The following is a 23999-nucleotide window of genomic DNA, read 5'->3' on the forward strand; positions in this document are numbered from 1 at the left end:
CTCTTTGTGGGGCTGTGTTACAGATTGCTTCAGTCTGACAGTGTTCCAGACTGCGCATCAGTGTTCAATAATGGATAGTTTCTAAGCCATTTCAGTACACATAGTAGTTTTGGCTACACCCATTACTTTGAAACAGACCTTCCCAGATGCTGACCTTTGCAATGCTAGAGTTCTGCTGAAGGCCATTTAATAATGCCCTTCATTTATATGCCCCACAAGCACCTTCATCCATTTCCCATTGTAAAAAACTAAACAGCCATTCAAGAGTATTTCAGGATCCTCTGCCTTTATCGATAGAGGGGCAGAAAGGTGGCATAAAAATGTTTTAAGTAAATAAAGAAAATATCCCTAAGGTGCTAAATATAGTTCTCTCTTTTGCATACAGTAATTAACTCATACACATACTCAAGTCTTTCTTTTCTGCAGGAAGCAGGATAATATACAAATCCTCTGAGTCTGTGAAGCCAAGCCAAGCAATTGCCCCCATCAGAATTTCTCAGGATGTGTCTCCTGAACTGGAACCAGCCATCATCATTTAGAAAACCATCACTTACTAGTTTCATTAAATGGAACGCTAACAACAATGACACACCAATACAGCCACAAGGCATATTCATTAAAAACTGATTGCCCCTTACAGTATCATTTTTAATATGGCAACAGACAGAATCCTACCACTCTACAGGCAGAAGGTGTAGGTCAGGAGTGGCCAAACTGCAGCTCAGGAGCCACTTGTGACTCTTTCTTGTGTGACTCTCAAAGTCCTCCCTCCCATTGGCCGGCTCGGAGAAGGCATTTGTCTCTTGAAATCACTTCTCAAAGCCAAGCCAGCTGGCAGCTGGGAGAATACATTTAAAGTTAAAGTTGCTTTCTTTTCACCTCTCCTCTCTCCCCATCTATTTGCCTTCCTTCCAGCTCTAAAACATCTGGCATTCATGTCTTACAGCTCTCAAACATCTGACATTTATTCTATGTGTCTCTTATGTTAAGCAAATTTAACCACCCCAGGTATAGGTCTTCTGCGTTCCTCTCCACTGGTGTGGCTGTTTCTGACTTCAAAAGGGAACAGTCCCATGACTGTGGAATCTACATGGAGAACAGCCACACTGGTGGAGAGGGGGGCTGCAGTGAGGAGTGACAAGGAGCTGAAAATGCTCCTCTTCCCCATTCTGTGCACCCAGCTCCAATGAGGGAAAAGAAAAATTTCACTCCCTTGCCCTTCCTCATACCAGCTTACAGACCCACACAGCTGTTTCTCTGTGCAAATCCAGTGATCCCAGAAGTGATCTTTCTAGCAGTCAGAGGACGTTTCAGTGAAGGAGAGGAACATGGGAAACTTCCATGTGCCTTCTGCACACTGCACACTGTTTGAATTTTCCAAACTAGCTCCAGTGCACGGATAGTTAAAACCAAGCTGCCAACTAGGGTTTGATTTGTTCTTTCATTTTGACTATAAACATTCTGGATGGGGTACAACTCAGGAAGATTTATCTTTTCTTACTTGGGGTCTGGTGGCCCGTCACCAAGAGGTTTCATCGAAAGCTTGCACAGTGACCGGAACACAAGGAAGGCATCCTTCTGAAGGATATGGGAGAACTTGGCAGTTGTCTGTGGACCAGGGACATCTGTTTCCTAAAACAGAAAATCACTAGTTAGAAGAACAGATATAGAATGTGCAGATGTTTAGAAACAGGATATGGCTTATAGTGTTAAGTTTAACCTAAACAGGAATGCTTCTCAGCTGCAATGCTTATGTCAGGTTAAGAATGGAGAGAAAGTTGTATTTATAGCCAAAAGAACAACAGTTTACACTGTAAGAGAACTCAAGAACTAAGCTAATTTGGTTTCAGCCCACTAAATGAGATAAACACAATAGCCCTTGACAAAGAAATAGAAAGATAAAAATCCAACAACATTAAGCAGTTATTTATTGTATTTAAGAGCACTACAATGCTGGGACAGAACATGAAACCATGATTTGGAACTGTGTGAACCAGCCGTGTGCTTGTGTGTTCCTCTTCTCTCCCCCACTCATGGAGTCAGAGTCGGTGAATTTCATTTTAACATAAACCATGGCTTGGCATTGCATTCTAGCCACACTAGTTTACTGTAGCTGAAGTAGATTTGCAACCTGGTTCAGAGGGAGAGCAGCCCATCATTTGCCACTTCAGATGTAACACCAAACAGTTGTGTGTGGTAACTCACAATCAACTCCACCTGCATATAACTGGAAGGAAAACAACACACAAGCACAGGGTTCATTCACACATTTTTAAGCCATTATTTTGGTGTTGCATCTGAACTAACCTTTAGCTTTCTAGAAGAGCACTGTGAATAAGGGTTATCAGCCAAGTTTTATCTTGAAAATATCAACTTGCACATGTATTAGAATCTGTGAATTCACCCATTTTAACACATACACACTTTGAAAAAAATATTTCTGGTCAGCCCTCAGCCAAGCAAGCTACTTAACCAAATACTGTACATACAAATCCCTTCATAGCCTTGGACTCTTAGGTCTGTAGGATCACCTCTCCTCCTTATATCCTGCTATGACATCTTTGCTCATCCAAACAGGGCCTTCTACTGGTGCCACCCTTCCAATGGGCATGATCAACAATTGCCTGTACATGTGCATTCTCCGTAGTGCCCACTCTATGGCCTGCCTGAGGTCAGTCTTCCACACATTTGGTTTTCCACAAACTATGTAAAACCGAACTGTTCAGGAGGGCATTTTTAAATAGGAAACATGGCTGTGTTGTAACAGAATGATTTGGGCATTTTTGCTCTAATCTTCAAACCACAAGAGCATGGACGTTTGGAACCACAGCCCACAAAAACCCTGCTCGCTGGAAGTTCAATAGATCAGGATTTGATCTAAGCAACTGAGACACAGAGGAAGGGAGAATACCTGATGCAGTTGTACAGGTTGATCTAATAAGATTTTTGTAATTATCCCTATAATATAAGCCCATGATTTCTGATCAAGAGAACAATGTGTGTAAAAGACCACTTTTGTGCATAAAGCACCTTAGTTGAATTTCATTTCTCTTTGCCTCCTACCAATTCTTCCCAGAAAGTCATGATCCTAAACTAAATTCACTACACACTTATGAATCCTACCAGGTTATCAGTAGAAGAGACCGACTGTCTATCATCTGGAATTCCATTTGCTTGTGCATTTTCACTAATAGCACTGGGAGAGGCAGGGGCTACAGTTTCCAGCTCAGACGGAATTCTACCCAGTTCAGATGCAGCTTGCATTTTTGTTTCTTCTTCTAAAGAGGCTAAGAAGACAAACATTTTACCATATACTTTCCCATAAATATTTATTTTTTAATAATCTCACACAGATCAGTTGGAAAACACTGATAGAACACAGGATTGCTAAAGAATCAGATAACATTTCTCCTGTTTTATGACAGAGATAAGAGGTTACAACATAGAATCTTATAAGAGGAAGGCATTTATTTCTTATTTAACACATTCAAGATCTATAGTTTAGGAGAAAAGAGGCTATTTCCTCAAAGGCATGAAGAAAGCAAGAGACTTTCCCAAAGAAGTTTTACCTCTAACAGCTGAAGTGACCACATCCTCCAAGATTTCTTTAACAATTTGTTTGCATCCATCAGTTTCTTCTTCTGATAAAATATATATCAAAAGGTCATTTGAAAATGTTTCCAGTGTTTTAAAATTTGTTTAAAGGATATTTTCAAATAATTAAGTTACACAAGACGCATCTTCATAGGTGAAAGTTTGTCTTATTTTTATTGCCTTTTTTAACACACAGTATGAACCTCTGGTTATGAAAAACTGATCAGAAATATTCAAGCCAATTATGTATTTATTTAGTGCATTTCTAAAGTGACACAAAGCAAGCTGCCTGAGGCAGAAATGGTCCTACCACTGCATATTTCTCACTTCCCAGTGGTTCACTGTTACTATTAGGAAGCACAGTGGCCATTTGGTCATCCCTAGCAAACCAATGATCAGTGCATGGAGCAGAAAGTTTGGGATTCAGAGTAATAGCAATTCTTGGCACTTTAATTTAATCATCTTCATATCATAATATAGATTACCAGGGATTGATACTAGTGATAAAACAAAAATAAGGTCTTCGATACTGCATCTCTCTTACATTGGGATAATTACTATATAACCAGCAAACAGCAGCAAGTGGTCACAGAGTGGTCTAACACTAAGTGTGCTGCGTTGTCCCTAACCTGGCTTTCTACTACAGCAAGGGTCTGCAATAACATCTCAGGAAAAGCTGAGGTGAAAGGGTGATCATCCATGAGTGTGGCATCTTGCCAGTGCAAGGGAGTCCACTTGTTCTGCCCTCCATTCTCTTCTTCTGCAAGTTTCAATGAAAACTCTTCCTGGACATCAAGTTCCAATAGGCAATCACATCCAAACAGAGCTGCCTCAGTAACCTGATGTTTATTCCACCAGAAGTCTGGATTCTTTATATATAAATACGTATTTGCCAAAGCACATCATAACCAACTGGAGTATGGTCATTCCAGGAAATTTCTTTTTTTTTAAAAAAAAATTTTGAACACTTTGAATTCAACAGTTGTTTCACAAGAATAAGAATGTTAGAATAACAGTTAACAAGTAATATCCATTCATAAAACAGGAATTTCACCAATATCAAAGAGGTGTAACTTACATCACAAACGATCATAGTCAACATTTAATATTAAACATTAAACAAAGTAATTGAAGAATCTTTAACCAAGTATCAGGAACAATGACTTGTAGCAAAGAAAAATTAAAATAAGTTAAGAGACTTAATTTTGTCTGGAACTATATCTTGGGATGACAAAAAATTCTATAGCAGGCAACCATTTCTCAGTGAAATTGGACTGTCTAGGGGAGAGTTCAGATTGCAATAAATGATCTGTAATCTTTTCCAATGTATAAATATTCCATACTTTGTCTAACCAGATACACAGTTTAGGGGCTATTCCAGGAAATTTCAAACAGTGCACTATGAAGGAGAGAAAGGGAAGCATGAAGAGGAGTGCTGCCACATGGGAACAAGCTGTACTAATGGGCAAGAGTGCTTCAGTTACAAATTGTCCCAAAAATCTGACTGCAGCCATTGCACAACCTCAGGAGTACACCAAAGAAAGACACAAACATTAAACAGCTAGCGCCAAAGGAACAGCGCTGTCAGATCTCTCTTCCATTAATGTTTCAAAAGATCCAATCCAATGCCTGCATTGGTTTAAAAGTGGTTTAAATTAAGTTGCTCCCCCGATGTTTCATTCTATAGATAAATGTCTAATACACAGAGCTCCAGCCCCAGATGTAATACATCCAAGTATAATTTTAACCTGATTTGCTTCATTTCTTACCGAACAAATCACTAGTTTTCAAAGCTTAGACATAATGCCTTTGTTTTTGCAGTGTGTTTACACATCTATAATAATTTCCCCTACTAACAGTCTCCAGAAAGGTTATACACTTTGTATCACAGTTTCAAATATAGTACTGAAAATCAAATAATAGCTGGTTATGCTAATGACGTTTCTGTCTCCTTGTCCATTTTCCCTCTTGGCCACCTATTCGCCATGCAAATACTTTTTAATGTTGCCAAATACCGTCCTTTTCAAAATTTCATTTATTTATTCAGATTTTTACCCTCCCCTCCCCTGTGTTGCAAGGTTCAGAGCCGGTACAACAAGTAAAAAACAATAATACAATTAATTATTAAAAGCAAATTAGTATAATAGCAGTCAAATATAAAATCAGATGGCAACTTAGGCACTAATAGCAGTTTTTATCTGAGTGAGGTTGTGCTACCTGTGTGTTTGTGAAGTTGGTACAAATAATGAGTATCAGTATCAAGGAGGGCACTGCGGGATGCCAAATAAATGGAAACTTTGCTGCCTCAACTTTTCTGTTTTACAGGCCTTGAGGAACCGAATCTCCTGCAGGACTGAATTTTACACCAAAAACTTGGAGGAAACTAATAGAATAATAATAATAATAATAATTATTATTATTATTTAATTTATATCCCGCCCTCCTCACCAAAGCAGGCTTAGGGCGGCTGCACATATCCATTGACTGCACATATACTCACAGATTAACTACATTTTATTAATTTCAAAAAGCTTTTGTGACTTGCAATGTGTAGCGGCAAGTCAATTCCTAAACAGGATTAGAAGCAATTTTGCTTGTTCTTGGTAAGTATGTTAAAATGGAGAAAAATAGGAGAGAAACTAACTTCATAATGATTGTTAAAAGGAACACTATCAAAGTTCCAAGAAATGCAAAAGTCTCCTGAGAGGAAGTATAAATCAGCATTCTTCTTCAAAACAAATCATTTTACTTTATGTCAGCACAAACATCACAAGCTTATTTACCGAGTACTGGAGGAGTCAAATTGTTATTTGGCTTCTGCTCTCCATTTTCTGCACTTTCTGCCTCACCATTAGTCAGGTCGGCTTTTACAGGAGTTGAAGGTTTGCTCTCCGGTAGGTTATGCTGCAGTCGGCCAATCTTTGGAGACCCTGATGCAGTATAAATTATGGGAGAGTGGGATTTTTGTTGATTTGTTTTTTCTAACTCTCTGGCCTCTTGTATCTAAAAAATAAAGGCGGAAATGTTTCTTCAGCATACATCACAGCATAAACAAAGCAGTATTTAATAGAAAAAGTTTGCTTTATCCAGCTACAAGAGGTCTCATGACACCTAAGTAACCTACAAATTTACTATATCAAACTTCCATGAGCCAGAGCCCACTAGGTGAGGTTCATTAAGCTTCCTCTTTCCAACCCATAATGATGGGAAGTGTTTCACAAGCCATTTGTGTTTGGATGCGATTCTTGGTTTTCCCAATTCAGACTGTCTCTCCATTTTGTTAGCTCTCTATAGCAGTTCAGTTTCAACATTACCAAGATAGTAATGGATATTCCAAGATTAATTTAGGGTTCTCATGTATAAAACTGCTAGATTCAGACCAGAAGATTTTTAGGATATGAGCTTTTGAGAGTCAAAGCTACTTTTGTCAGATCTGCGAGCATATTCCTGGCTAGCATATCATGATTTGCCTATTCTGGACATCCTGAAAAGCTATAGTTCCAACAAATCAGGAAAGGAAGGAGGACTCTGTGGGCAACAGGGAAGTGGAGGGAGTGTGTAAGCCCACAGTTTGCCCTTGGATATCAAAATTCATTGGACTAACTGTAGTGTATCAAGAAATGTCATGCGACCAGACGGGGGGGGGCCACTGGGCAGTCCCAGGAGCCCCAGCGCCGGGAGCCAGTTCCCCGCCTATCTCCAGCTGTGGCGGGAAGTTCAACAGGGCAGGATTGGCCCGACCAACCCAGTAGGCTGTACCCGGGATTGTATATAAGCGGGACCCGGCCCGCGTGTTCGCTCTCTTGTTACGTGCTCCCAATAAACCATGTTGCCCTACTCTCGTCTCCGTTCCGAGTACGTTACACTGGCGACGAGGATGGGATACTAGCCTCAGCGGCTACGGCGGAGATCTGGGCAACAAGCGACCGCCGCCGCCATCATGGCCAACCAAGGAGGAATCACCGGCTACCTCGAGCCCTTCGACCCGACAAATCCAGAGGGATGGGAGTCCTACGCGGAGCGGGTCGAGTTCTACCTCCGGGCCAACAAGATCACGGACGCCGGAGCAAAGAGGGACGTTCTCATGAGCGTCTGCGGGCCTGCCACGTTCGAGATCGCCAAGGGTCTCTCGGCACCCGCCCGTCTGGCGGAGAAATCCTATGACGAGATCATCCGACTCCTCACGGGACACTTCTCACCACAGCCCTCGCGGGTGGCTCGCAGGTTCCTGTTCCACAAACGGGACCAGATCGCGGGCGAGTCCGCCGCGGACTACCTGGCGGCCCTCCGCAAACTCGCCGGGAACTGCAACCTCCCCCAACTGGAGGAAGCCCTGGCGGACAGATTCACGTGGGGCCTCCGCGACGAAAGGCTCCAGCAAAAGCTCTTCACCAAAGAAGAGCTTACCCTCCAGGCCGCCTTCAGCGAGGCAGTGGCGTGGGAACGAACCGCCCGAACGTTTCCCCGGGCCAAGATGGAAGCCGCCCACCACGAAGAGCTGGACCACGACGGCCCCGAGGAGGAGGAAGCCCATCAGCTACGCCGCCCAGCCGGGCCACCCAACAGAGCGACCCAACGCCCCCGAGCGGCCGATCGACCACCAGCGTCGGAGCGAGCCCTGGCCACCAAGTGCGCCAGCTGCGGCGGCCCCCACGAGAGGAGAGACTGCCAGTACCGGACCTGGGACTGCAGGAGCTGCGGGAAGACCGGCCACATCGCCAGGGCTTGCCGAGCCAAGCCCAACCGCAGGAAGCCGACCACGTACCACGAGTCCGCGGAGTCCCACGCGATAGACTCTACGTCCCTACAGGTACTGAACTTGCCCCACGATTCCCCCGATAAAATCAAAGTGACGGTCCTTATCGAGGGGAACCCCTGCCAAATGGAGGTGGACTCAGGGTCCTCCATTTCCCTCATAGCGGAGGAAACCCTAAGAGAACTGTGTCCCCGCCAGCGGCTGCAACTTCGGCCGGCAGACTTCATACTCCGGGACTTCCAGAAGAACCCGGTGCAAATTGCAGGGTGGGCGCGGGTACAAGTCGAGCGGGGGTCCTTCCACGGCCCGCTGGACATCCTGGTGGTAAAGCGCCAGCTGGCTACCCTGCTAGGTCTGGCCTGGTTCAAACCCATGGGAATCCGCGTGGAGGGGGTGGGGCAGACCTTAACGCCGCGTGGGTTCGGGGAGATTTGCAAGGAATTCCCCGAGGTATTCGATGGGTCCCTAGGAAGCTACCGGGGGCCGGCCATCTCCCTGCCCCTAGACCCCACAGTCAGGCCGATTCGGCTCAAGGCCAGGAGGGTCCCGTTCGCTTTGAAACCTAAGATTGAGGCAGAGCTAGACCGCCTCACGGCACAAGGCGTCCTTGAGCCGGTGGACTACGCCACTTGGGAAACCCCCATCGTTACCCCCATCAAACCAACCGGGGAGGTGCGGATATGTGCCGATTATAAATGCACCATAAATAAGGCTCTACAGGACAACCCCTATCCGGTGCGGGGGCTAGGATATTCGGGAAGCTAGACCTAGCCCAAGCCTACCAGCAGCTCCCAGTAGACAGCAAGACGGCAGAGGCCCAAACGATCGTGACACACAGAGGGGCCTTCCGCGTAAAGAGGCTGCAGTTTGGGGTGAGCGTCGCTCCGGGGATTTTCCAGAGCATAATGGACTCTCTCCTGAAAGGAATTCCCGGAGTCCAGCCGTTCTTCGACGACGTTTTAGTCGCCGCCCCGGACCCCGAAGAATTTGGCAACCGCCTCCGAGAGGTGCTCCGCCGGTTCCAGACCGCGGGGCTCAAGGTCAAGAGGGAGAAATGTTTGCTGGGGGTTCCACGGGTGGAGTTCCTAGGGTTCGCCGTAGACGCAACTGGAATCCACCCCACGGAAGAAAAGACCCGAGCCATCGTACAAGCCCCGGCCCCCACGAGCAAAGCGGAGCTACAAAGCTTCTTGGGGGTGCTCAACTTTTACCATTCCTTCCTCCCCCACAAGGCTGCCCTCGCGGAGCCCCTTCACCGGCTGCTGGACAAGAATGCCCCTTGGGTTTGGGGCAAACGACAGGCCGCCGCGTTTCAGGCGGTCAAGGACGTCCTGGTGTCCAATGCGGTGCTCCACCATTTTGACGAGGCCCTCCCCGTCATCCTGGCATGCGATGCGTCGCCGTATGGGGTGGGGGCAGTCCTGGGGCATCAGCTGCCAGATGGGAGGGAGGTACCGGTCGCATACTACTCCCGCACGCTCACCCCAGCCGAGCGCAACTACGCGCAGATCGACAAAGAGGCCTTGGCAATCGTGGCGGGGGTCCGCAAGTTCCATGAGTACCTATATGGGAGACGGTTCACAATTGCCACGGACCACAAGCCCCTTTTAGGTCTACTAGCCCCAGACAGACAGACCCCCCAAATACTCTCACAGCGCGTGTTGAGGTGGAACCAATTCCTCAACTCATACACATACACACTGGTTCATAGGGCCGGCAAGGCTATGGGCCACGCGGATGCGCTCAGCCGCTTGCCGCTCCCGGAGACGGGTCCGGACCCCGCACCCGCACACCAAGTCATGATGATAGAGAGCCTCCCGGAGCCGCCACTCCACGCCGCAGAGGTGGCCAAGGCCACTCAGAAACACAAGACACTGGCACGGGTGCTCGACTGGGTGGTGAGGGGGTGGCCAGAGGGAAACATGGGTGAGGAATTCAGGCCTTACAAGGCGAGGAGGGAGGAATTAGCCGCACACAAGGGCTGCATACTATGGGGCAGTAGGGTAGTGATTCCGCCCCCGCTCCAAAGGCGTGTTTTAGAATCCCTACACGAGACTCACCCCGGCATAGTGCGAATGAAGGCTCTGGCCAGGAGCTACGTCTGGTGGCCGGGAATGGACGGGGAGATCGAGGGCTGGGTCCGCAGATGCCAGACCTGCCAGGAATCGCGGCCCGAGCCGCCCAGCGCCCCCGTCACTAGGTGGGAGTCCACCCGGAAACCATGGTCGAGACTCCACATCGACTTTGCGGGCCCCTTCCAGGGGCAAACCTTCATCATAATAGTGGACTCCTACACCAAATGGCTGGAGGTCATCCCCGTAGGGTCCCCCTCGTCCACAGCCGCGGTCAGAGCTCTGCGCAGGGTCCTATGCACACACGGCATCCCGGACACCATAGTCTCTGATAACGGGGCTGCCTTCACCTCAGCCGACTTCCAGGCGTTCCTGCAAAGATATCTGATCAGGCACATAAGGTCGGCTCCCTTCCACCCGGCCACCAACGGCCAGGCAGAGCGGATGGTCCGCACAACAAAGGAGGCCCTCGGCCGAATTGTACAGGGGGACTGGGACCACAGGCTGGCCGCGTTCCTCTTCGATAATCGAATCACACCCAACCCGGTCACAGGAGTCAGCCCGGCTGAGCTCCTCATGGGACGCAAACTCATAACCAGGCTGGACCGGCTGCATCCCGACCGAGCTTCAGACACCCGCGGGAGTCCCGAAGTCCGAGACACCGTCCGGGGCTTCTTCGCGGGCGACCCAGTCTACGCCCGAAACTATGCAAGGGGCCCCGATTGGGTGGCGGGGCGGGTACTGAGGGTAACCGGGTCCCGCCACTACGACATATCGACTGAGGGGGGCCAGGTGCTACGGCGGCACATTGACCAGTTGAGGCGCCGCACTCTCCCGGAGGCACCCGCAGACACAGACGAGGCTATATCCCGCGAGGAGCCAAACGGAGGCCGCCTAGAAGACGCGATCCCAACATCCGGGATGCGGGCGCCAGAGGTACCGGGGCCGACCGAACCCGAGGGATCCGCAGAACCGAACGGGCCGCCCCCGTCCACGCCAGGACCCCCCGAAGCACCATCCACGGCGGCCGCGCCGCCTCCACCCGAAACCCCCAGACGGTCCACCCGGGAGCGCCGGCCCCCCGCATATTTACAGGACTTTGTACATTAACCAGGGGGGGAGGGGTGTAGTGTATCAAGAAATGTCATGCGACCAGACGGGGGGGGGCCACTGGGCAGTCCCAGGAGCCCCAGCGCCGGGAGCCAGTTCCCCGCCTATCTCCAGCTGTGGCGGGAAGTTCAACTGGGCAGGATTGGCCCGACCAACCCAGTAGGCTATACCCGGGATTGTATATAAGCGGGACCCGGCCCGCGTGTTCGCTCTCTTGTTACGTGCTCCCAATAAACCATGTTGCCCTACTCTCGTCTCCGTTCCGAGTACGTTACACTAACAGTCAAAATGCACTGCTAATCAAGTCATTCTTTCTATCTTACAATTGCCTCAGAAGGGAAGCAATAGTAAAATACATGTTTTCAAGATGGCATGTTAACAGATAGACAGATAAACAAGTTACTACATACTGCTTGGTTTTCCATCCGTGTGAAAATAACATTCAACATCTGAGTGAGGGTAGCCTTGGCAGTTGTCTGATTGATGAGATTTTTACTGGCTAGATAGATGTTATAACAAGTTCTAACGGTCTGAAGAATTGTTCCCTCATGAATTTCTATATATGGGGATGTAACAGCAGTAAGAAGAGCCTGAAGAAACAAAACAAAACACCAGAGAACAACTGAGGAACAAATCTTATATATCTATATTTATATGCACACACAGGAACAGTACTAGCAATATATAGCATTCTAAACAAAAGTATAATTCCATTTAAGGATTAAAGAAACAAAATCATTCCATAAAATAGTAATAGTGCACATCACATCCATTTTTCTGGGGAGTGGGGGACTGGGGAAGCACTATGGAGAAGATAGGGTTGCCAAGTTCAATTCAAGAAATATCGGGGACTTTGGGGGTGGAGACAGGAGACTTTGGGGGCGGAGCCAGGGTGTGACAAGCATAATTGAACTTCCAGGAAGTTCTGGCCATCACATTTAAAGGGACCACACATCTTTTAAATCCCTTTTCTCCATAGGAAATAATGAAGGATAGGGGCACCTTATTTGGGGCTCATAGAATTGGACCCCCTGGTCCGATATTTTTGAAATTTGGGGGATATTTTGGTGAGAGGTACTGGATGCTATGCTGCAAAGTTGGTGCCTCTACCTCAAAAAATAGCTCCCCAGAGCCCCTAATACCCGTGGATCAATTCACCATTATTTCCTATGAGAATAAGTCTCCAAAGGGAATAATAGAGTTCCCTCCCCTCCCCCCGCTTTCTTTCTCTCTCCTACTCACACACATGCTTAACTGTCTCTGGTGTCTCCACAATGAGGTCTGGAAAGTACAGGGGCCACGCTGCTCTCTTTTACACACACATTCACTTGTCTGAAACAAAAGCAAAATGGAGGGACTGCACTCTGACGAGGTCTGTTGTTGTAATAGTACTTCCTGCTTCCTGCTTCAATTTAAAGGTACACACACATTTTAAAACTGGACCTGTTTGCTGGTCCTGCCGGAGATCTAGAGGTACATGGTGGCTGTGGGGGAGGGGCTTCCCCCACCAACCAGCTGGCTGAGGGAAGCCTGTAAAACTGGGGGATCCCCCGCTGGGACCTGGGGACTGGGAAGCCTAGGAGAAGAGCAGACTGTTGCTAGCAAAGGCACAAGCTCTTTCTGGATACCTATTACAAGTTGGGACTCTCATCACTGAACTTAAAAGTTAGAAAGGCCTTTAAAATCAGTGGATTTTCTACTCGTAAAGTAATTGAGATTGAGATTGTTTCTAGCTCAAAAGGAGTCTTAAAATAGTAGAGATGAAGCTGCAGCAGGACATATCATATAACCACTATACATAGTCAGTCAATATCCACAAGGCAATGTGAAATCAGATTCCAAGAGATAAGAGGCAGACTCTGAGAAAGTAAACTGGGTCTATAAATACAGGGCACACCATACAGATAGCATTCATATTTAGCAAGATGTCAACCCAGTGAATACACAGTTTGGTACCTGAAGGAATAAAATGGTGAGTCTCACTAAATTAGATTTGGGGATTCTCTGATTATCTGTACAGCTGTTTCTGTGAACAAAGCTCTCAAACTAAACATAACAAACCCAAAATACCTTTATTATTTGTAGCTGCACACCTTCATCAGTTTGAGGACCCTGAAAACAATTGCAGATTGTTTCAACTATCCGGTCTATCAGGCGTTTTCCAGGAGCTCCACTGTCAGGAGCATTACCAGTGATATGTCCATATGCTATGAGTTTCTAGGCAAAAAATAGCAAACCACATCAGCACCATTTTCAAGCACTAAAGACTTTAAGTCACTCAAAGACTACAACATATCAGGAAAGCTTCAGTAATACCTTCAGAATGTGGGGGGGGGGAGATCAAATGAGTTACAGCCACTGATAGAAAAATTTGACAAAAAATTTAAAGTATAATCTGATGCTGCATCTGAAATCTCCCATAGATCTGTATAACATAAAAGTCCCATCAGAAGTGTTCATTAACCAGAGTAATTCGTATGCAAAATGGTAGAGGTGCTTGCAAAGCTAGAATGAAAAATAGTGATAGAAATCTATAAACAAAAGACTCAAGAAACTTCAGAAATTTGAGAAGGAAAGGAAACTAATATAATCAGATTTTTAATATCATACTAGCCGACTAGCAATAGATATGTATATACAAATTACACATAATAAATAAAATTGCAGCAAAGCTTGGTGACATCTTAGTTTAAATGAGATACCTGTAAGCAGTCCAAGGAGGTGCTGACAATTCGCGGGGACTTTGACTGGCAGGCCAATTCAAATGGCAGAAAATATTTATCTGCTTCAATGAAGTTTGCTTTCGGTGTGGTTACACTGCCTTGGCTAATTAGAAAAAAAATGAAATAAAATCACTGTGTTAATGAATTGATAGACATCTATTTTCCAATTAACTTCTCAGCCATAGAAAGCAGGTAAATAAACGCATTTTTAACAGTACAATTTTAAAATATGGAATTAGATCCCACTTGTTCTTATGCATGAAAACTAGAAACTAGATGTACATAACCAGTTTCAAGATAGATTTGTAGACTACATAGAGATGACTGCACACATCTTTCACTGACAGTCCATCTCAAGTCAAAGAGTAGGACTGCAATCTTTCATACCTGCTTGGGAATAAATTAGTGAGCAGGCGAATGAAGACCTGAAGACCAGGGCCACAATCCCAGATATCCATGTTTGTTCAAAAGCAGCAGACACACAAGCAGGGGCTCTCTCCATACTCTCTGCAAGACTGCAGCTCACTGCCAGGTTCCACTGTGCAACATGACAATTGGCTTAGCTGCATCCTGAGTATATTTGTTGGTTGAGAAACATCTATGGAGAAACTCCTTCTTGCATGTATGCTTGGTTTTTAGGACCACAGCGTGTGGGTTAATTGAATGGTTCTCAAGAAGGCATATCAAAATTTTCCTTTCATGCCTCAATTCTGATATTTCTGTTAAAGTTGATGTGAATCCATTTAATTTGTAAAATTATTCCTTTCTTTTTGGCTTAAAGTGAAAGAACATCAACCTAAACATTTTTAATTGTTAGCATCAGGATAATTTAGGAGGGGAAATCTCATATGAATCCAAAAACTCCCCATATTACATATATGCAAAATGGGAATACACCTACATGTCACTACCATGTCTAAAATCTTTTTTAAGCATGAAAAGAGAAGGGTTAACAGACATACCTACATACAAACAGAGTGGGGCAGGGGAAGACTTGTGAAAATAATGACTATATGTCAGGCTTCCTCCAAATCAAGCAACTAACTGCAGCTTTTATGGAGGCAGAACCATGCCTCCACATTTTCAACAGTTTTAGACAGGCAAGGAAGAGAAACGGAAAAGCACAAACACCAAATTTCAAAGAAGTCCAATGTGAAAGGTAACAAAACAATTTTTTGTCTGCGCTTCTTCAGTGTTACAAAAGACTCTTATTAAGACCCTTCCTAAAATATCATTAACCTCTGAATCAGCCGCAGCATCCATTAAGGAAACAGATGCAGGAAATCACAATAGAACTAATTTTAAAAGCTGAAAACATCAGAGAGAAAACCAAACATCAACAGCCAACACAGTTAATTACAACTGTAAACTGGTGTCTGATCAGGCCAATTAAATACATATTTTGTGGCCAATATGAGAAAGGTTACAAAGAAAGAAAGGAAACTAAGATTTTCTGCTAGTAAATAATGGCCACGTCATCAAAAACACTGAAAGAAAAATCTAGTTGGAAGAAAAGGAAGTGGTAAAAACGACATCTTTAGGATGTATGGGAAGTTATTTCTTGTAACTGAAATACAGTGGTAGTTTTATCTTGACCACTTGCAACTGTAAGAATTTCTTAAACCTGTACATATTCTCCATAATCTCCCATATGATGCAACTACCTCCACTGGAGATACCATTTGATGTGCACTTACCACATCCCAAACTGTCTTGCTGTATTCATTGCTCAGCACCACATACATGCACAAGCAAGCCTTGAAACATGCATTCAGAGACTACCATTGCACACAAAAGAAAACATACCCGATAGTGCATCATTTGTGTATCACTGGTATATTAGGTTTTAGAAAGTCACCTAAGGTACCTAGATAAATGCAGTCTGGACATGCCTTTGCCTACATACCACCAAGCATGTTGGTAGCTAGAAGCCATGCTTACATTTGCATTTTGATTCTCAGCCTCCAAATTACAGCATGTACTCACCTTTGCTTTTCGTATTCCGCTTTTATTTCATCTGGCAAAAGGGGAAAAAACACAGAACTGTTTATGCCACAGATTCACACCATGAACTAACTGCTGATGCTAGACAAAACTTAGTAACTTTTAGCACAGATGTAAAAGACACCAGAATATATGCTACACTGACAGAGCAAAAGGCATATAGAATAGCAGTGTTTTGACAGGAGACTAATTTTTCCAAATGCCTTTTAAAGAATTCTTTTACAAATATAGGATAAACAACAGATTATTATGCTGGATAAACAGCTGCTTGAAAATTCTGCTGACAGCAACACTTCTCATGAAGCCAGTCATTAATATTTTTCAACAGCTAATGACAATTTAGCATGACTAATTTCTTATTACACCATACAAGACTCTCTAAACACTTGAATGTCTTCAACAGGAATAACCAACTGGTAGCCCTTTAGTAGGAATCAGCCTATAAGATTACTTTGTTCACCCTGTGGGTGCTGCAAATCCAAGTTAGAGAAACTTCATGCTATACAAACTGCCCAATGTACCCATACACAGTTAACAATGTTATAGCCAGGAAGAAACAGGAAACAAACGTTTATAGGAGAAATAATCCTTCCTGGGTACTATGGCACTCAACCTATGTAAAATGAACCAATCCCTAAAAAGTATATGAACCAGTAACAAGAATCATGTGGACCTTGGCTTAGGAAGTCTACCAAACCTGTGCTTGGGTATATACCTGGAAAAAAGGTACTAATAGTTTTTAAATCCTAGCCTATTGAAACACTGTTACAGAGAAGTGCAACAATTTATCACATATCAATCTCAAAGCATTTATAATGTCAAATACTTTAATAGTAAATTGATATTATACTCCTATTCATCATTTATTTACAGTTCCTACATTGCCATACTCCACTTGACCTCTGTACTGGACAATGGCAAAAAGTTAGGGCGACAACACATGCATTTCCCCACTGTTTCCATTTGAGAAAATTAATGACTTGCAGTTTTACAAAAGGGGTTTCCAGGAGCAGCCCAGGAGTCACACCGGGCTCACAGGTGAAAAAGGCACAAGTGCAACACAAAAGTGGGGAGGGGTAAGTGAATCCCCCATTGTGAGTATTGTAGGCCTACACTTCTAATAATACCTATTTTCAAATGATACCTACTCTTTTATGCAATCAGGCATGTTTTATTAAGTAATCCACTTGCTAAAAGGTTTCTTGCTGAAACAGCAGGAGATCAGTATGATTCAGAAACCAGAAGTCCAGTTCCAACTGCAGTCACTTAAATTAAATAATTTAAGCACTGGACTGCAATGAATCATAGACAATAGTAGAACATGTTCTGAAGTTATCTATGTAGGAGGTCACATATTCAATACTGCTTCAATTATCTAGAAACCTTTTAATTTTCTACTTGAACAAAGCAGATTACTTATGTTGTGCCTAACCAAACTGCTACTTCAAAAGTGGCCAGGAATCCTTGCTACATACTACACACTGTACATGTGCCACAGAAATTTTGTTACTCTTATCTTTAAAAAACAAGGATATTTCTCTCTCCTGCTATAAGGGCTGAACTACATCATACGGATCTCTCAGTGTTTATGTTTTTAATGAAATGCAGCCTTGGATAGCCCATGTGATCAAGGCAGGGGAACTTTGTTGATGGAAGCGAGAGAAAGGAGGGAGCAAATTCACCTACTCTGTCTTTACTACATTCCCCATCCCTGACATGGCCACTAATTCACACGGGCCACATGACTTCTGGAATAAACTTTATGCAATTGCAAGGGAAGAAAGAATCTAGGGGAAATCCACATATTTTCTATGGCAGTTCATTGGACACAAGGTGCTTTAAGTCATTTTTGCCATGTTGCATTTTATAGCCTCTGGGAAATTATATAAGAAATGTCCAGTACAAAACCAACCCACACAGGCTACTTTTTAAGAGATAAGAAAGTTGCACATAATCCATGTTTAAACCAAACTCATAGCTTAACCAACATATGATGGCCTCTCAGGAAAAACAGCATCAGACAGAATGGAGAAGGTGTTGCATAAGATTTTCTGTGCGAATGTTGACTCCGACAGCCACGGACTGTTAGAGATCACCAGTATTCTCCATCTAATTGCAAGGGAATTTGTAGCTAGGGCAATCTGGTCCTACTTCTTTGTGAATTATGCCACAATGTCTACTGTAAGGGACAGGTCCTTAAGAATAGGTGTGTGTTGTCATGCTAGTGCATCAGACATGGTGCTAGATCAGCAGGGGGCGAACTATGAGAACCAAAGACATTATTCAAGAGGGGATTGGATAAACATATGGAGCAGAGGTCCATCAGTGGCTTTTAGCCACAGCGTATTGTTGGAACTCTGTCTGGGGCGGTGATGCTCTGTATTCTTGGTGCTTGGGGGGCACAGTGGGAGGGCTTCTACTGTCCTAGCCCCACTGATGGACCTCCTGATAGTGCCTGTTTTGTTTTGAGGGTTTTTTGCTACTGTGTGACACAGAGGGTTGGATTGGATGGGCCATTGGCCTGATCCAACATGGCTTCTCCTATGTTCTTGTTCTCTTATTCAGCAAGATCCAGGCTGCAGGAAAGGGTACCTGCTAACCAGCCAGTGGCGCTTAAGTGAACGGCTGCTTTTTAATGAAAGCAAAACCTCCCATTCCTTACAGGCCAGCATGAGACAGCAAGGACCTGGGCGACCCAAGTTCAAAACCTGATTCAGCAATGAAAGAGAGCTTGGGCCAGGCACTTTCTTCAGCCTAACCTACTTCACAGGCTGGATTGGTGGGGGAGGGAGGAGAGTTGAAAATGAAGGACTGGAGAACCCCCTGTGCCACAGTGAGCTCCTTGGAAGAAGAGCAGATAAAACATGACAGTCAAAACACTGTGCAATGGGAGGGTAAGTGCATAAATATTTATCACAGCTTCCCTTTGCTGAGATCTGTCCTGAAAAATGTAAGTGCATGTGGGAGGGACTGGCTTTTGTGAGCAAAAACTGGAGAAGCAAGAAAATGTGGGAACAACCAGTTCTCTGTAACCTGCTTTCTATGTACAGCACAGGATTCTCTGCTCAACTTCTGCTTCTCATTGAATCATTACAAGTTACAAATCTAATGCTTCTTCAGTAGAAAGGGCCACTTAGAGCCAATATGCTTTAAAACTTTAATGTGGCTGCTTAGAATTGTTAGAATAGAAGAGCCCTGTGGTGCGGAGTGTTAAAGCTGCAGCACTGCAGTCCTAAGCTCTGCTCAGGACCTGAGTTCGATCCCCAGTGGTAGCTTAGTTTTCAGGTAGCCGGCTCAAGGTTGACTCAGCCTTCCATTCTTCCAAGGTCAGTAAAATGAGTACCCAGCTTGCTGGGGCGAAAGTGTAGATGACTGGGGAAGGCAATGGCAAACCACCCGTAAAAAGTTTGCCGTGAAAACGTTGTGAAAGCAACGTCACCCCAGAGTAAGAAACGACTGGTGCTTGATTAGGGTTTGTAGAGTCTTTCGGGATCAAGTGCCGTGTTCTGCTGGAGAAAGTTTTCCTTCCAGACGTTTCGTTCTCAGCTGCGGAGAACATCCTCAGTGGCGTTGCAGCCGGAGCAGGCGCTCAGACCTTCTTGGCTGCTGTGCATTGAGTGAGGCCAGGGCTGCTGGAGAGCTGCTATTTCTAGGCTGGAGGGGGTGTGATGAAAGGGCAATTAGTTTGTGAATGTGCCCATTGTTTGGTGGGGCTTCCTGTAAGGGTAGTGATAAGGAAACTGGCTGTTGAATGTGACCATTGTTCCGTGTTAATTGCTGGGAGGGTTGGAAGGGGTTTGAAGATAAGGAAGATGGCTGTTGACTGTGCTGATTGTTCTGTGGAATTTGCTGGTTGTTCTGAGACTTTCTGCAATTTATAGTCTGTAGGGTGTTTTGCAGAGCTGGGTACCAAGATTGGTGGATGAAAATGCCTTCTTCCTTTCTGTTAAAATTGTGCTGGTGTTTGTAAATCTCAATAGCTTCTCTGTTCAGGCGGGTATGATAATGTGAGACCGTAGAAAGGACTCCAGCCTAGAAATAGCAACTCTCCAGCAGCCCTGGCCTCACTCAATGCACAGCAGCCAAGAAGGTCTGAGCGCCTGCTCCGGCTGCAACGCCACTGAGGATGTTCTCCGCAGCTGAGAACAAAACGTCTGGAAGGAAAACTTTCTCCAGTAGAACACAGCACTTGAACCCGAAAGACTCTACAAACCCTAATGATGTTACCAGCCGTGAAAACCTGAAATCTTTGATGACTGGTGCTTGCACAGGGGACCTTTCCTTTCCTTAGAAGTGTTTTCTGCCAATCTCCAGAACTATGTTATAATTAGAGTTTTTAAAAGCTGTAGATCAGAATTTTCATTTTTGTGAAAGAACTGGAGTGGAATAAGAAAACAGTAGAATGGATCTGCAGACTGGGGTAGTCTACTAAGAGCAAAAACTAGTGGGTCAGAATAATAGTCCTATTAGTTGTTAAATGGCAACAAATACAAAGTTTGTTAAGTGGGTGATAGCTCATAAAAACTGTTTTTTCCAGAAAATTAATGGAAGGCACTGATTGGCAAAATGGGAGGCATCCCAGAACAAGTTCTTTGCAATGAATATAATACCTCCCATATAAGGAGTAGACTTTTTTGCTTTCACTAAAAAGCAGACACTGAGTCTGATGCAAATGGTCAGCTCTAGAAAAAAGCAAACATTTTATCTTGAGATTTAAAAATTCTAGGCATATACATCTGTTTCTCTTGCATTTTTAAGTTCACTGTCTGGAAGCCACAAAGATTCTACATTCTAATCTGCTAGGCTTGCCAGTCCCCAGGTCTAGGCAGGATATCCCCCAGTTCTGCAGGCTCCTCCCCGCCACCAAATCAGCGGGAGAAATCCCACCCCAACAGCCATCATGTGCCTTTAAATCGCAACAGGCTTAGAAGAAGCTTGGAAAGTGTTTGTGTTTTGGACTGTGTGTGTCTTTGAACCTCAATAGGAGGAAAGCTGGATGGGGGTGGGGAAACAGGCAGAATCTTCTGTTCAGAACAGGGAAGTTCTGTTCAAAACAGCAAGAAACATGTGGCTCTTATTGGTGATTGTGCGAAGCTGTGAGAAAGTAGAGTCCAGTCCCTCCATTTGTTTTTGTATTTGTTTCAGAAGTTGTTTGCATAGTAAAAAAGATAGTAAAAAGTAAACTAGAAAACTCCACCCCCTAGACTGCTTTATTCCTTACTTTTGGTTTCCTTTGTTAGTCTGAAGAAGGTGGTTGAAATACAGAAGACTGTTACATTCAACAACTCCTGTGAGTAAATTGCCCCACTGAGATCACAAAAGTGTGGGCTTGGAAACTGTATTTATTTTGTCTGCTTTGTGAGTGCCCCTTAATAAAGCCATGATAAGGGACTTGGGAGGGAGTAGGAAATTTCACTTTCATTTAGTGGAAGTGCAGCTGCTGGGGATGCTTTGGAAGGTAAAAAAGAGGATGAGGAAGTGAAGACTGTATTCAGGGGAACTGCTCTGTTGTATCTTTATATTTTTAGGGAATGGGAAAGTCTCCTGGCTCCACCCCCAAAGACCCCAGGTATTTCCTGAGTTGGACCTGGCAACCCTATAATCTGCACAAACATTCACAGCAGCCAACAAAGACCGAAATATTTCTCATTCCATGTCATCATGGTATCTTCGGGCTTTTATTTATTGAACAATAGCCCTCCTGCATCCCCTCCCCATTCCACGCGGTACACTGCCTCTGAAAATTAGGAGACTTTCTGAAAACAGTTTATGACACAGGTTAGGGGATCTTCTGTTCAAAACAGCAACAAACTTCATCTGGAACCATCAAGTCCTTAAGCACACCAAATGTATTCCTTCACATAGGGATGAATGGATTCAAAGCTACCATGTTTAACTGTGTGAAATTGTTACAGATAACACATCAGCAGACTCTAGAAAGATTCCACACACCTTTCCTTTCTTTCTTGGATCTGGAGAACTGCAGATAAAATCACTTTTGCAAACTCAGCTCTAAATAAGGCCTTATACCCATAATCTGGAATCGTGTGTCATGGAACATATCAAAATGGCAGCATCTGGGGCAAACAATTTTGTAAAAGTATAATTGTATAAAGCATCTAAGCCAGAACTACAAAATCTAAGAGCAAAATTTCTCAAGCAGCCACCAATATCTACCAAGAAGCTACATATATATACTGTTATTTGAGAATCCTATTGCATTTATAATTCCTATTTATCAACACTACAGCACAGTCTTAACAAAATAACATTTCTACTGTATTTCACTTGATAGAACTACAAAAGAAGTAGCATGTGAAAGAAATGGCACCTGCTGAATGTGATCATGATTAAAATATAGAAAACAGAATATTGTTAAAGAAATGTTTCTATTAAAAAAAATCTACTTACATGTACGATTTTTAAAGCAAAAATGAAATGAAGATCAAATCCAGTCACCGGAAGACTAACAATGCAACCTTATGCTGCAAAGTCACTCTAGTATAAACTCAATGAAATCAATCAACTTAGACTGGAGTGTGCATTGGATTGCACAGTATATGGCCTTTGAGTAAAGCTGGTTGTACATAAAAGGGAGGCTTGTGAACAATGTTCTTGAGCATCATGACTACATGCAGCATGACATTTAATGCTGTTGATGTGAGAAATCTCATGACAAGCATCTGTGGCGGAATTAATTACCATTAGAAATTATTTACTGAATGCTAGTATAAGACACCAACCTACAATCAGCATGCAATCTATTCTTCAGCAAAATCAACACTGGTCATTTATAAACTTGTACTCTCTCACTTTATAGAATATGCAAGTAATTAGAGTCTCATTAAACAAAGTTTAGTTTAAAGCTATCTGATAATGTGATTATACATCTATAATTTTGTTCATTAGAGGGTTTTGTTTCTTTGTCACAGTACAGCATGGTCAGTAATGGAACTGAGAGGCTTCACTGATTCTCAGCTATTCTCATTAAGTTCAGTGGTCCAAAGTAAATTGGCTACAATCAAAATTGTGGAACATGGATCTCCAAGAAATTGGGAATATTCAGGGAGTTTTAGTGTGCAACACAGCTGTGTGCCTCAGTGCCCACAAACTCTGTACTGAACAATTCCAACCAACAGTGTGATTAGCACCACGCAAAATGTTTTTAATTTAAAAAATAAGAATGAATAAATTAACAGAGAGCATAAGCAAGGCTCATTATGTATGGAAGGTTGAATGGTGGTAAAAACAAGATAAATATAAGGCTACAATAGTCTGTAAGGGAAGGGAAGGAGGCATGGTATAGCCTGATATCAGATCTCCGAAGCTAAGCAGGCTCACTACTTGGAAACAAGACCACCAAAGAAGACTCTGTAGAGAGAAGCAATGGCAAACCACTTCTGCTTCTCACCTGCCTTGAAAGCCTCTTATTGGGGTGACCATAAGTCAGCTGCAATTTGATGGCACTTTGCACACACACACAGGGGTCCACGAAGGGCCTTCCCAAAAGTTGGTTATTTTGGGAAGAGAAGTAAAAGAGGATAGAGTCGGTTTGATACAGGGAGAGAAAATGAGGTTGCTCTAGGCGAGAAAGTCACACACATGTGAAGTGTGGTTAGCAATCTATCCCATAAGTCTATCCCCTGACACTTCTTTGTCCACAAACAGCTCATATACTATTCATTTACTGTCATGCCGTGATATAATAACATGCCAATAAATGTTTAGGTTCTCCAGCAT

At 44.1% G+C, this 23999-nt stretch overlaps 1 protein-coding gene across 4 annotated transcripts in view; it reads right to left on the bottom strand.

Annotated features, from left to right (window-relative positions):
• ARFGEF2 (ADP ribosylation factor guanine nucleotide exchange factor 2) overlaps positions 1-23999 on the bottom strand; it is a 65093-nt gene that overhangs the window by 37763 nt on the left and 3331 nt on the right. For 2 of the 4 annotated variants that reach the window (XM_060230826.1, XM_060230829.1), the window contains exons 2-9: positions 16242-16272; positions 14235-14358; positions 13603-13749; positions 11943-12122; positions 6378-6597; positions 3570-3641; positions 3124-3287; positions 1502-1632 (exon numbers count right to left, since the gene is read on the bottom strand). In XM_060230826.1, coding sequence (XP_060086809.1) covers positions 1502-1632; positions 3124-3287; positions 3570-3641; positions 6378-6597; positions 11943-12122; positions 13603-13749; positions 14235-14358; positions 16242-16272 — 1069 coding nt within the window. Of the gene's footprint in view, positions 1-1501; positions 1633-3123; positions 3288-3569; positions 3642-6377; positions 6598-11942; positions 12123-13602; positions 13750-14234; positions 14359-14642; positions 14764-16241; positions 16273-23999 lie in introns of those variants that run through there. The other 2 variants (XM_060230828.1, XM_060230827.1) reach the window with 2 other exon arrangements.

The sequence above is a fragment of the Heteronotia binoei genome, chromosome 2, assembly GCF_032191835.1.
Source record: "Heteronotia binoei isolate CCM8104 ecotype False Entrance Well chromosome 2, APGP_CSIRO_Hbin_v1, whole genome shotgun sequence".
NCBI lineage: Eukaryota > Metazoa > Chordata > Lepidosauria > Squamata > Gekkonidae > Heteronotia > Heteronotia binoei.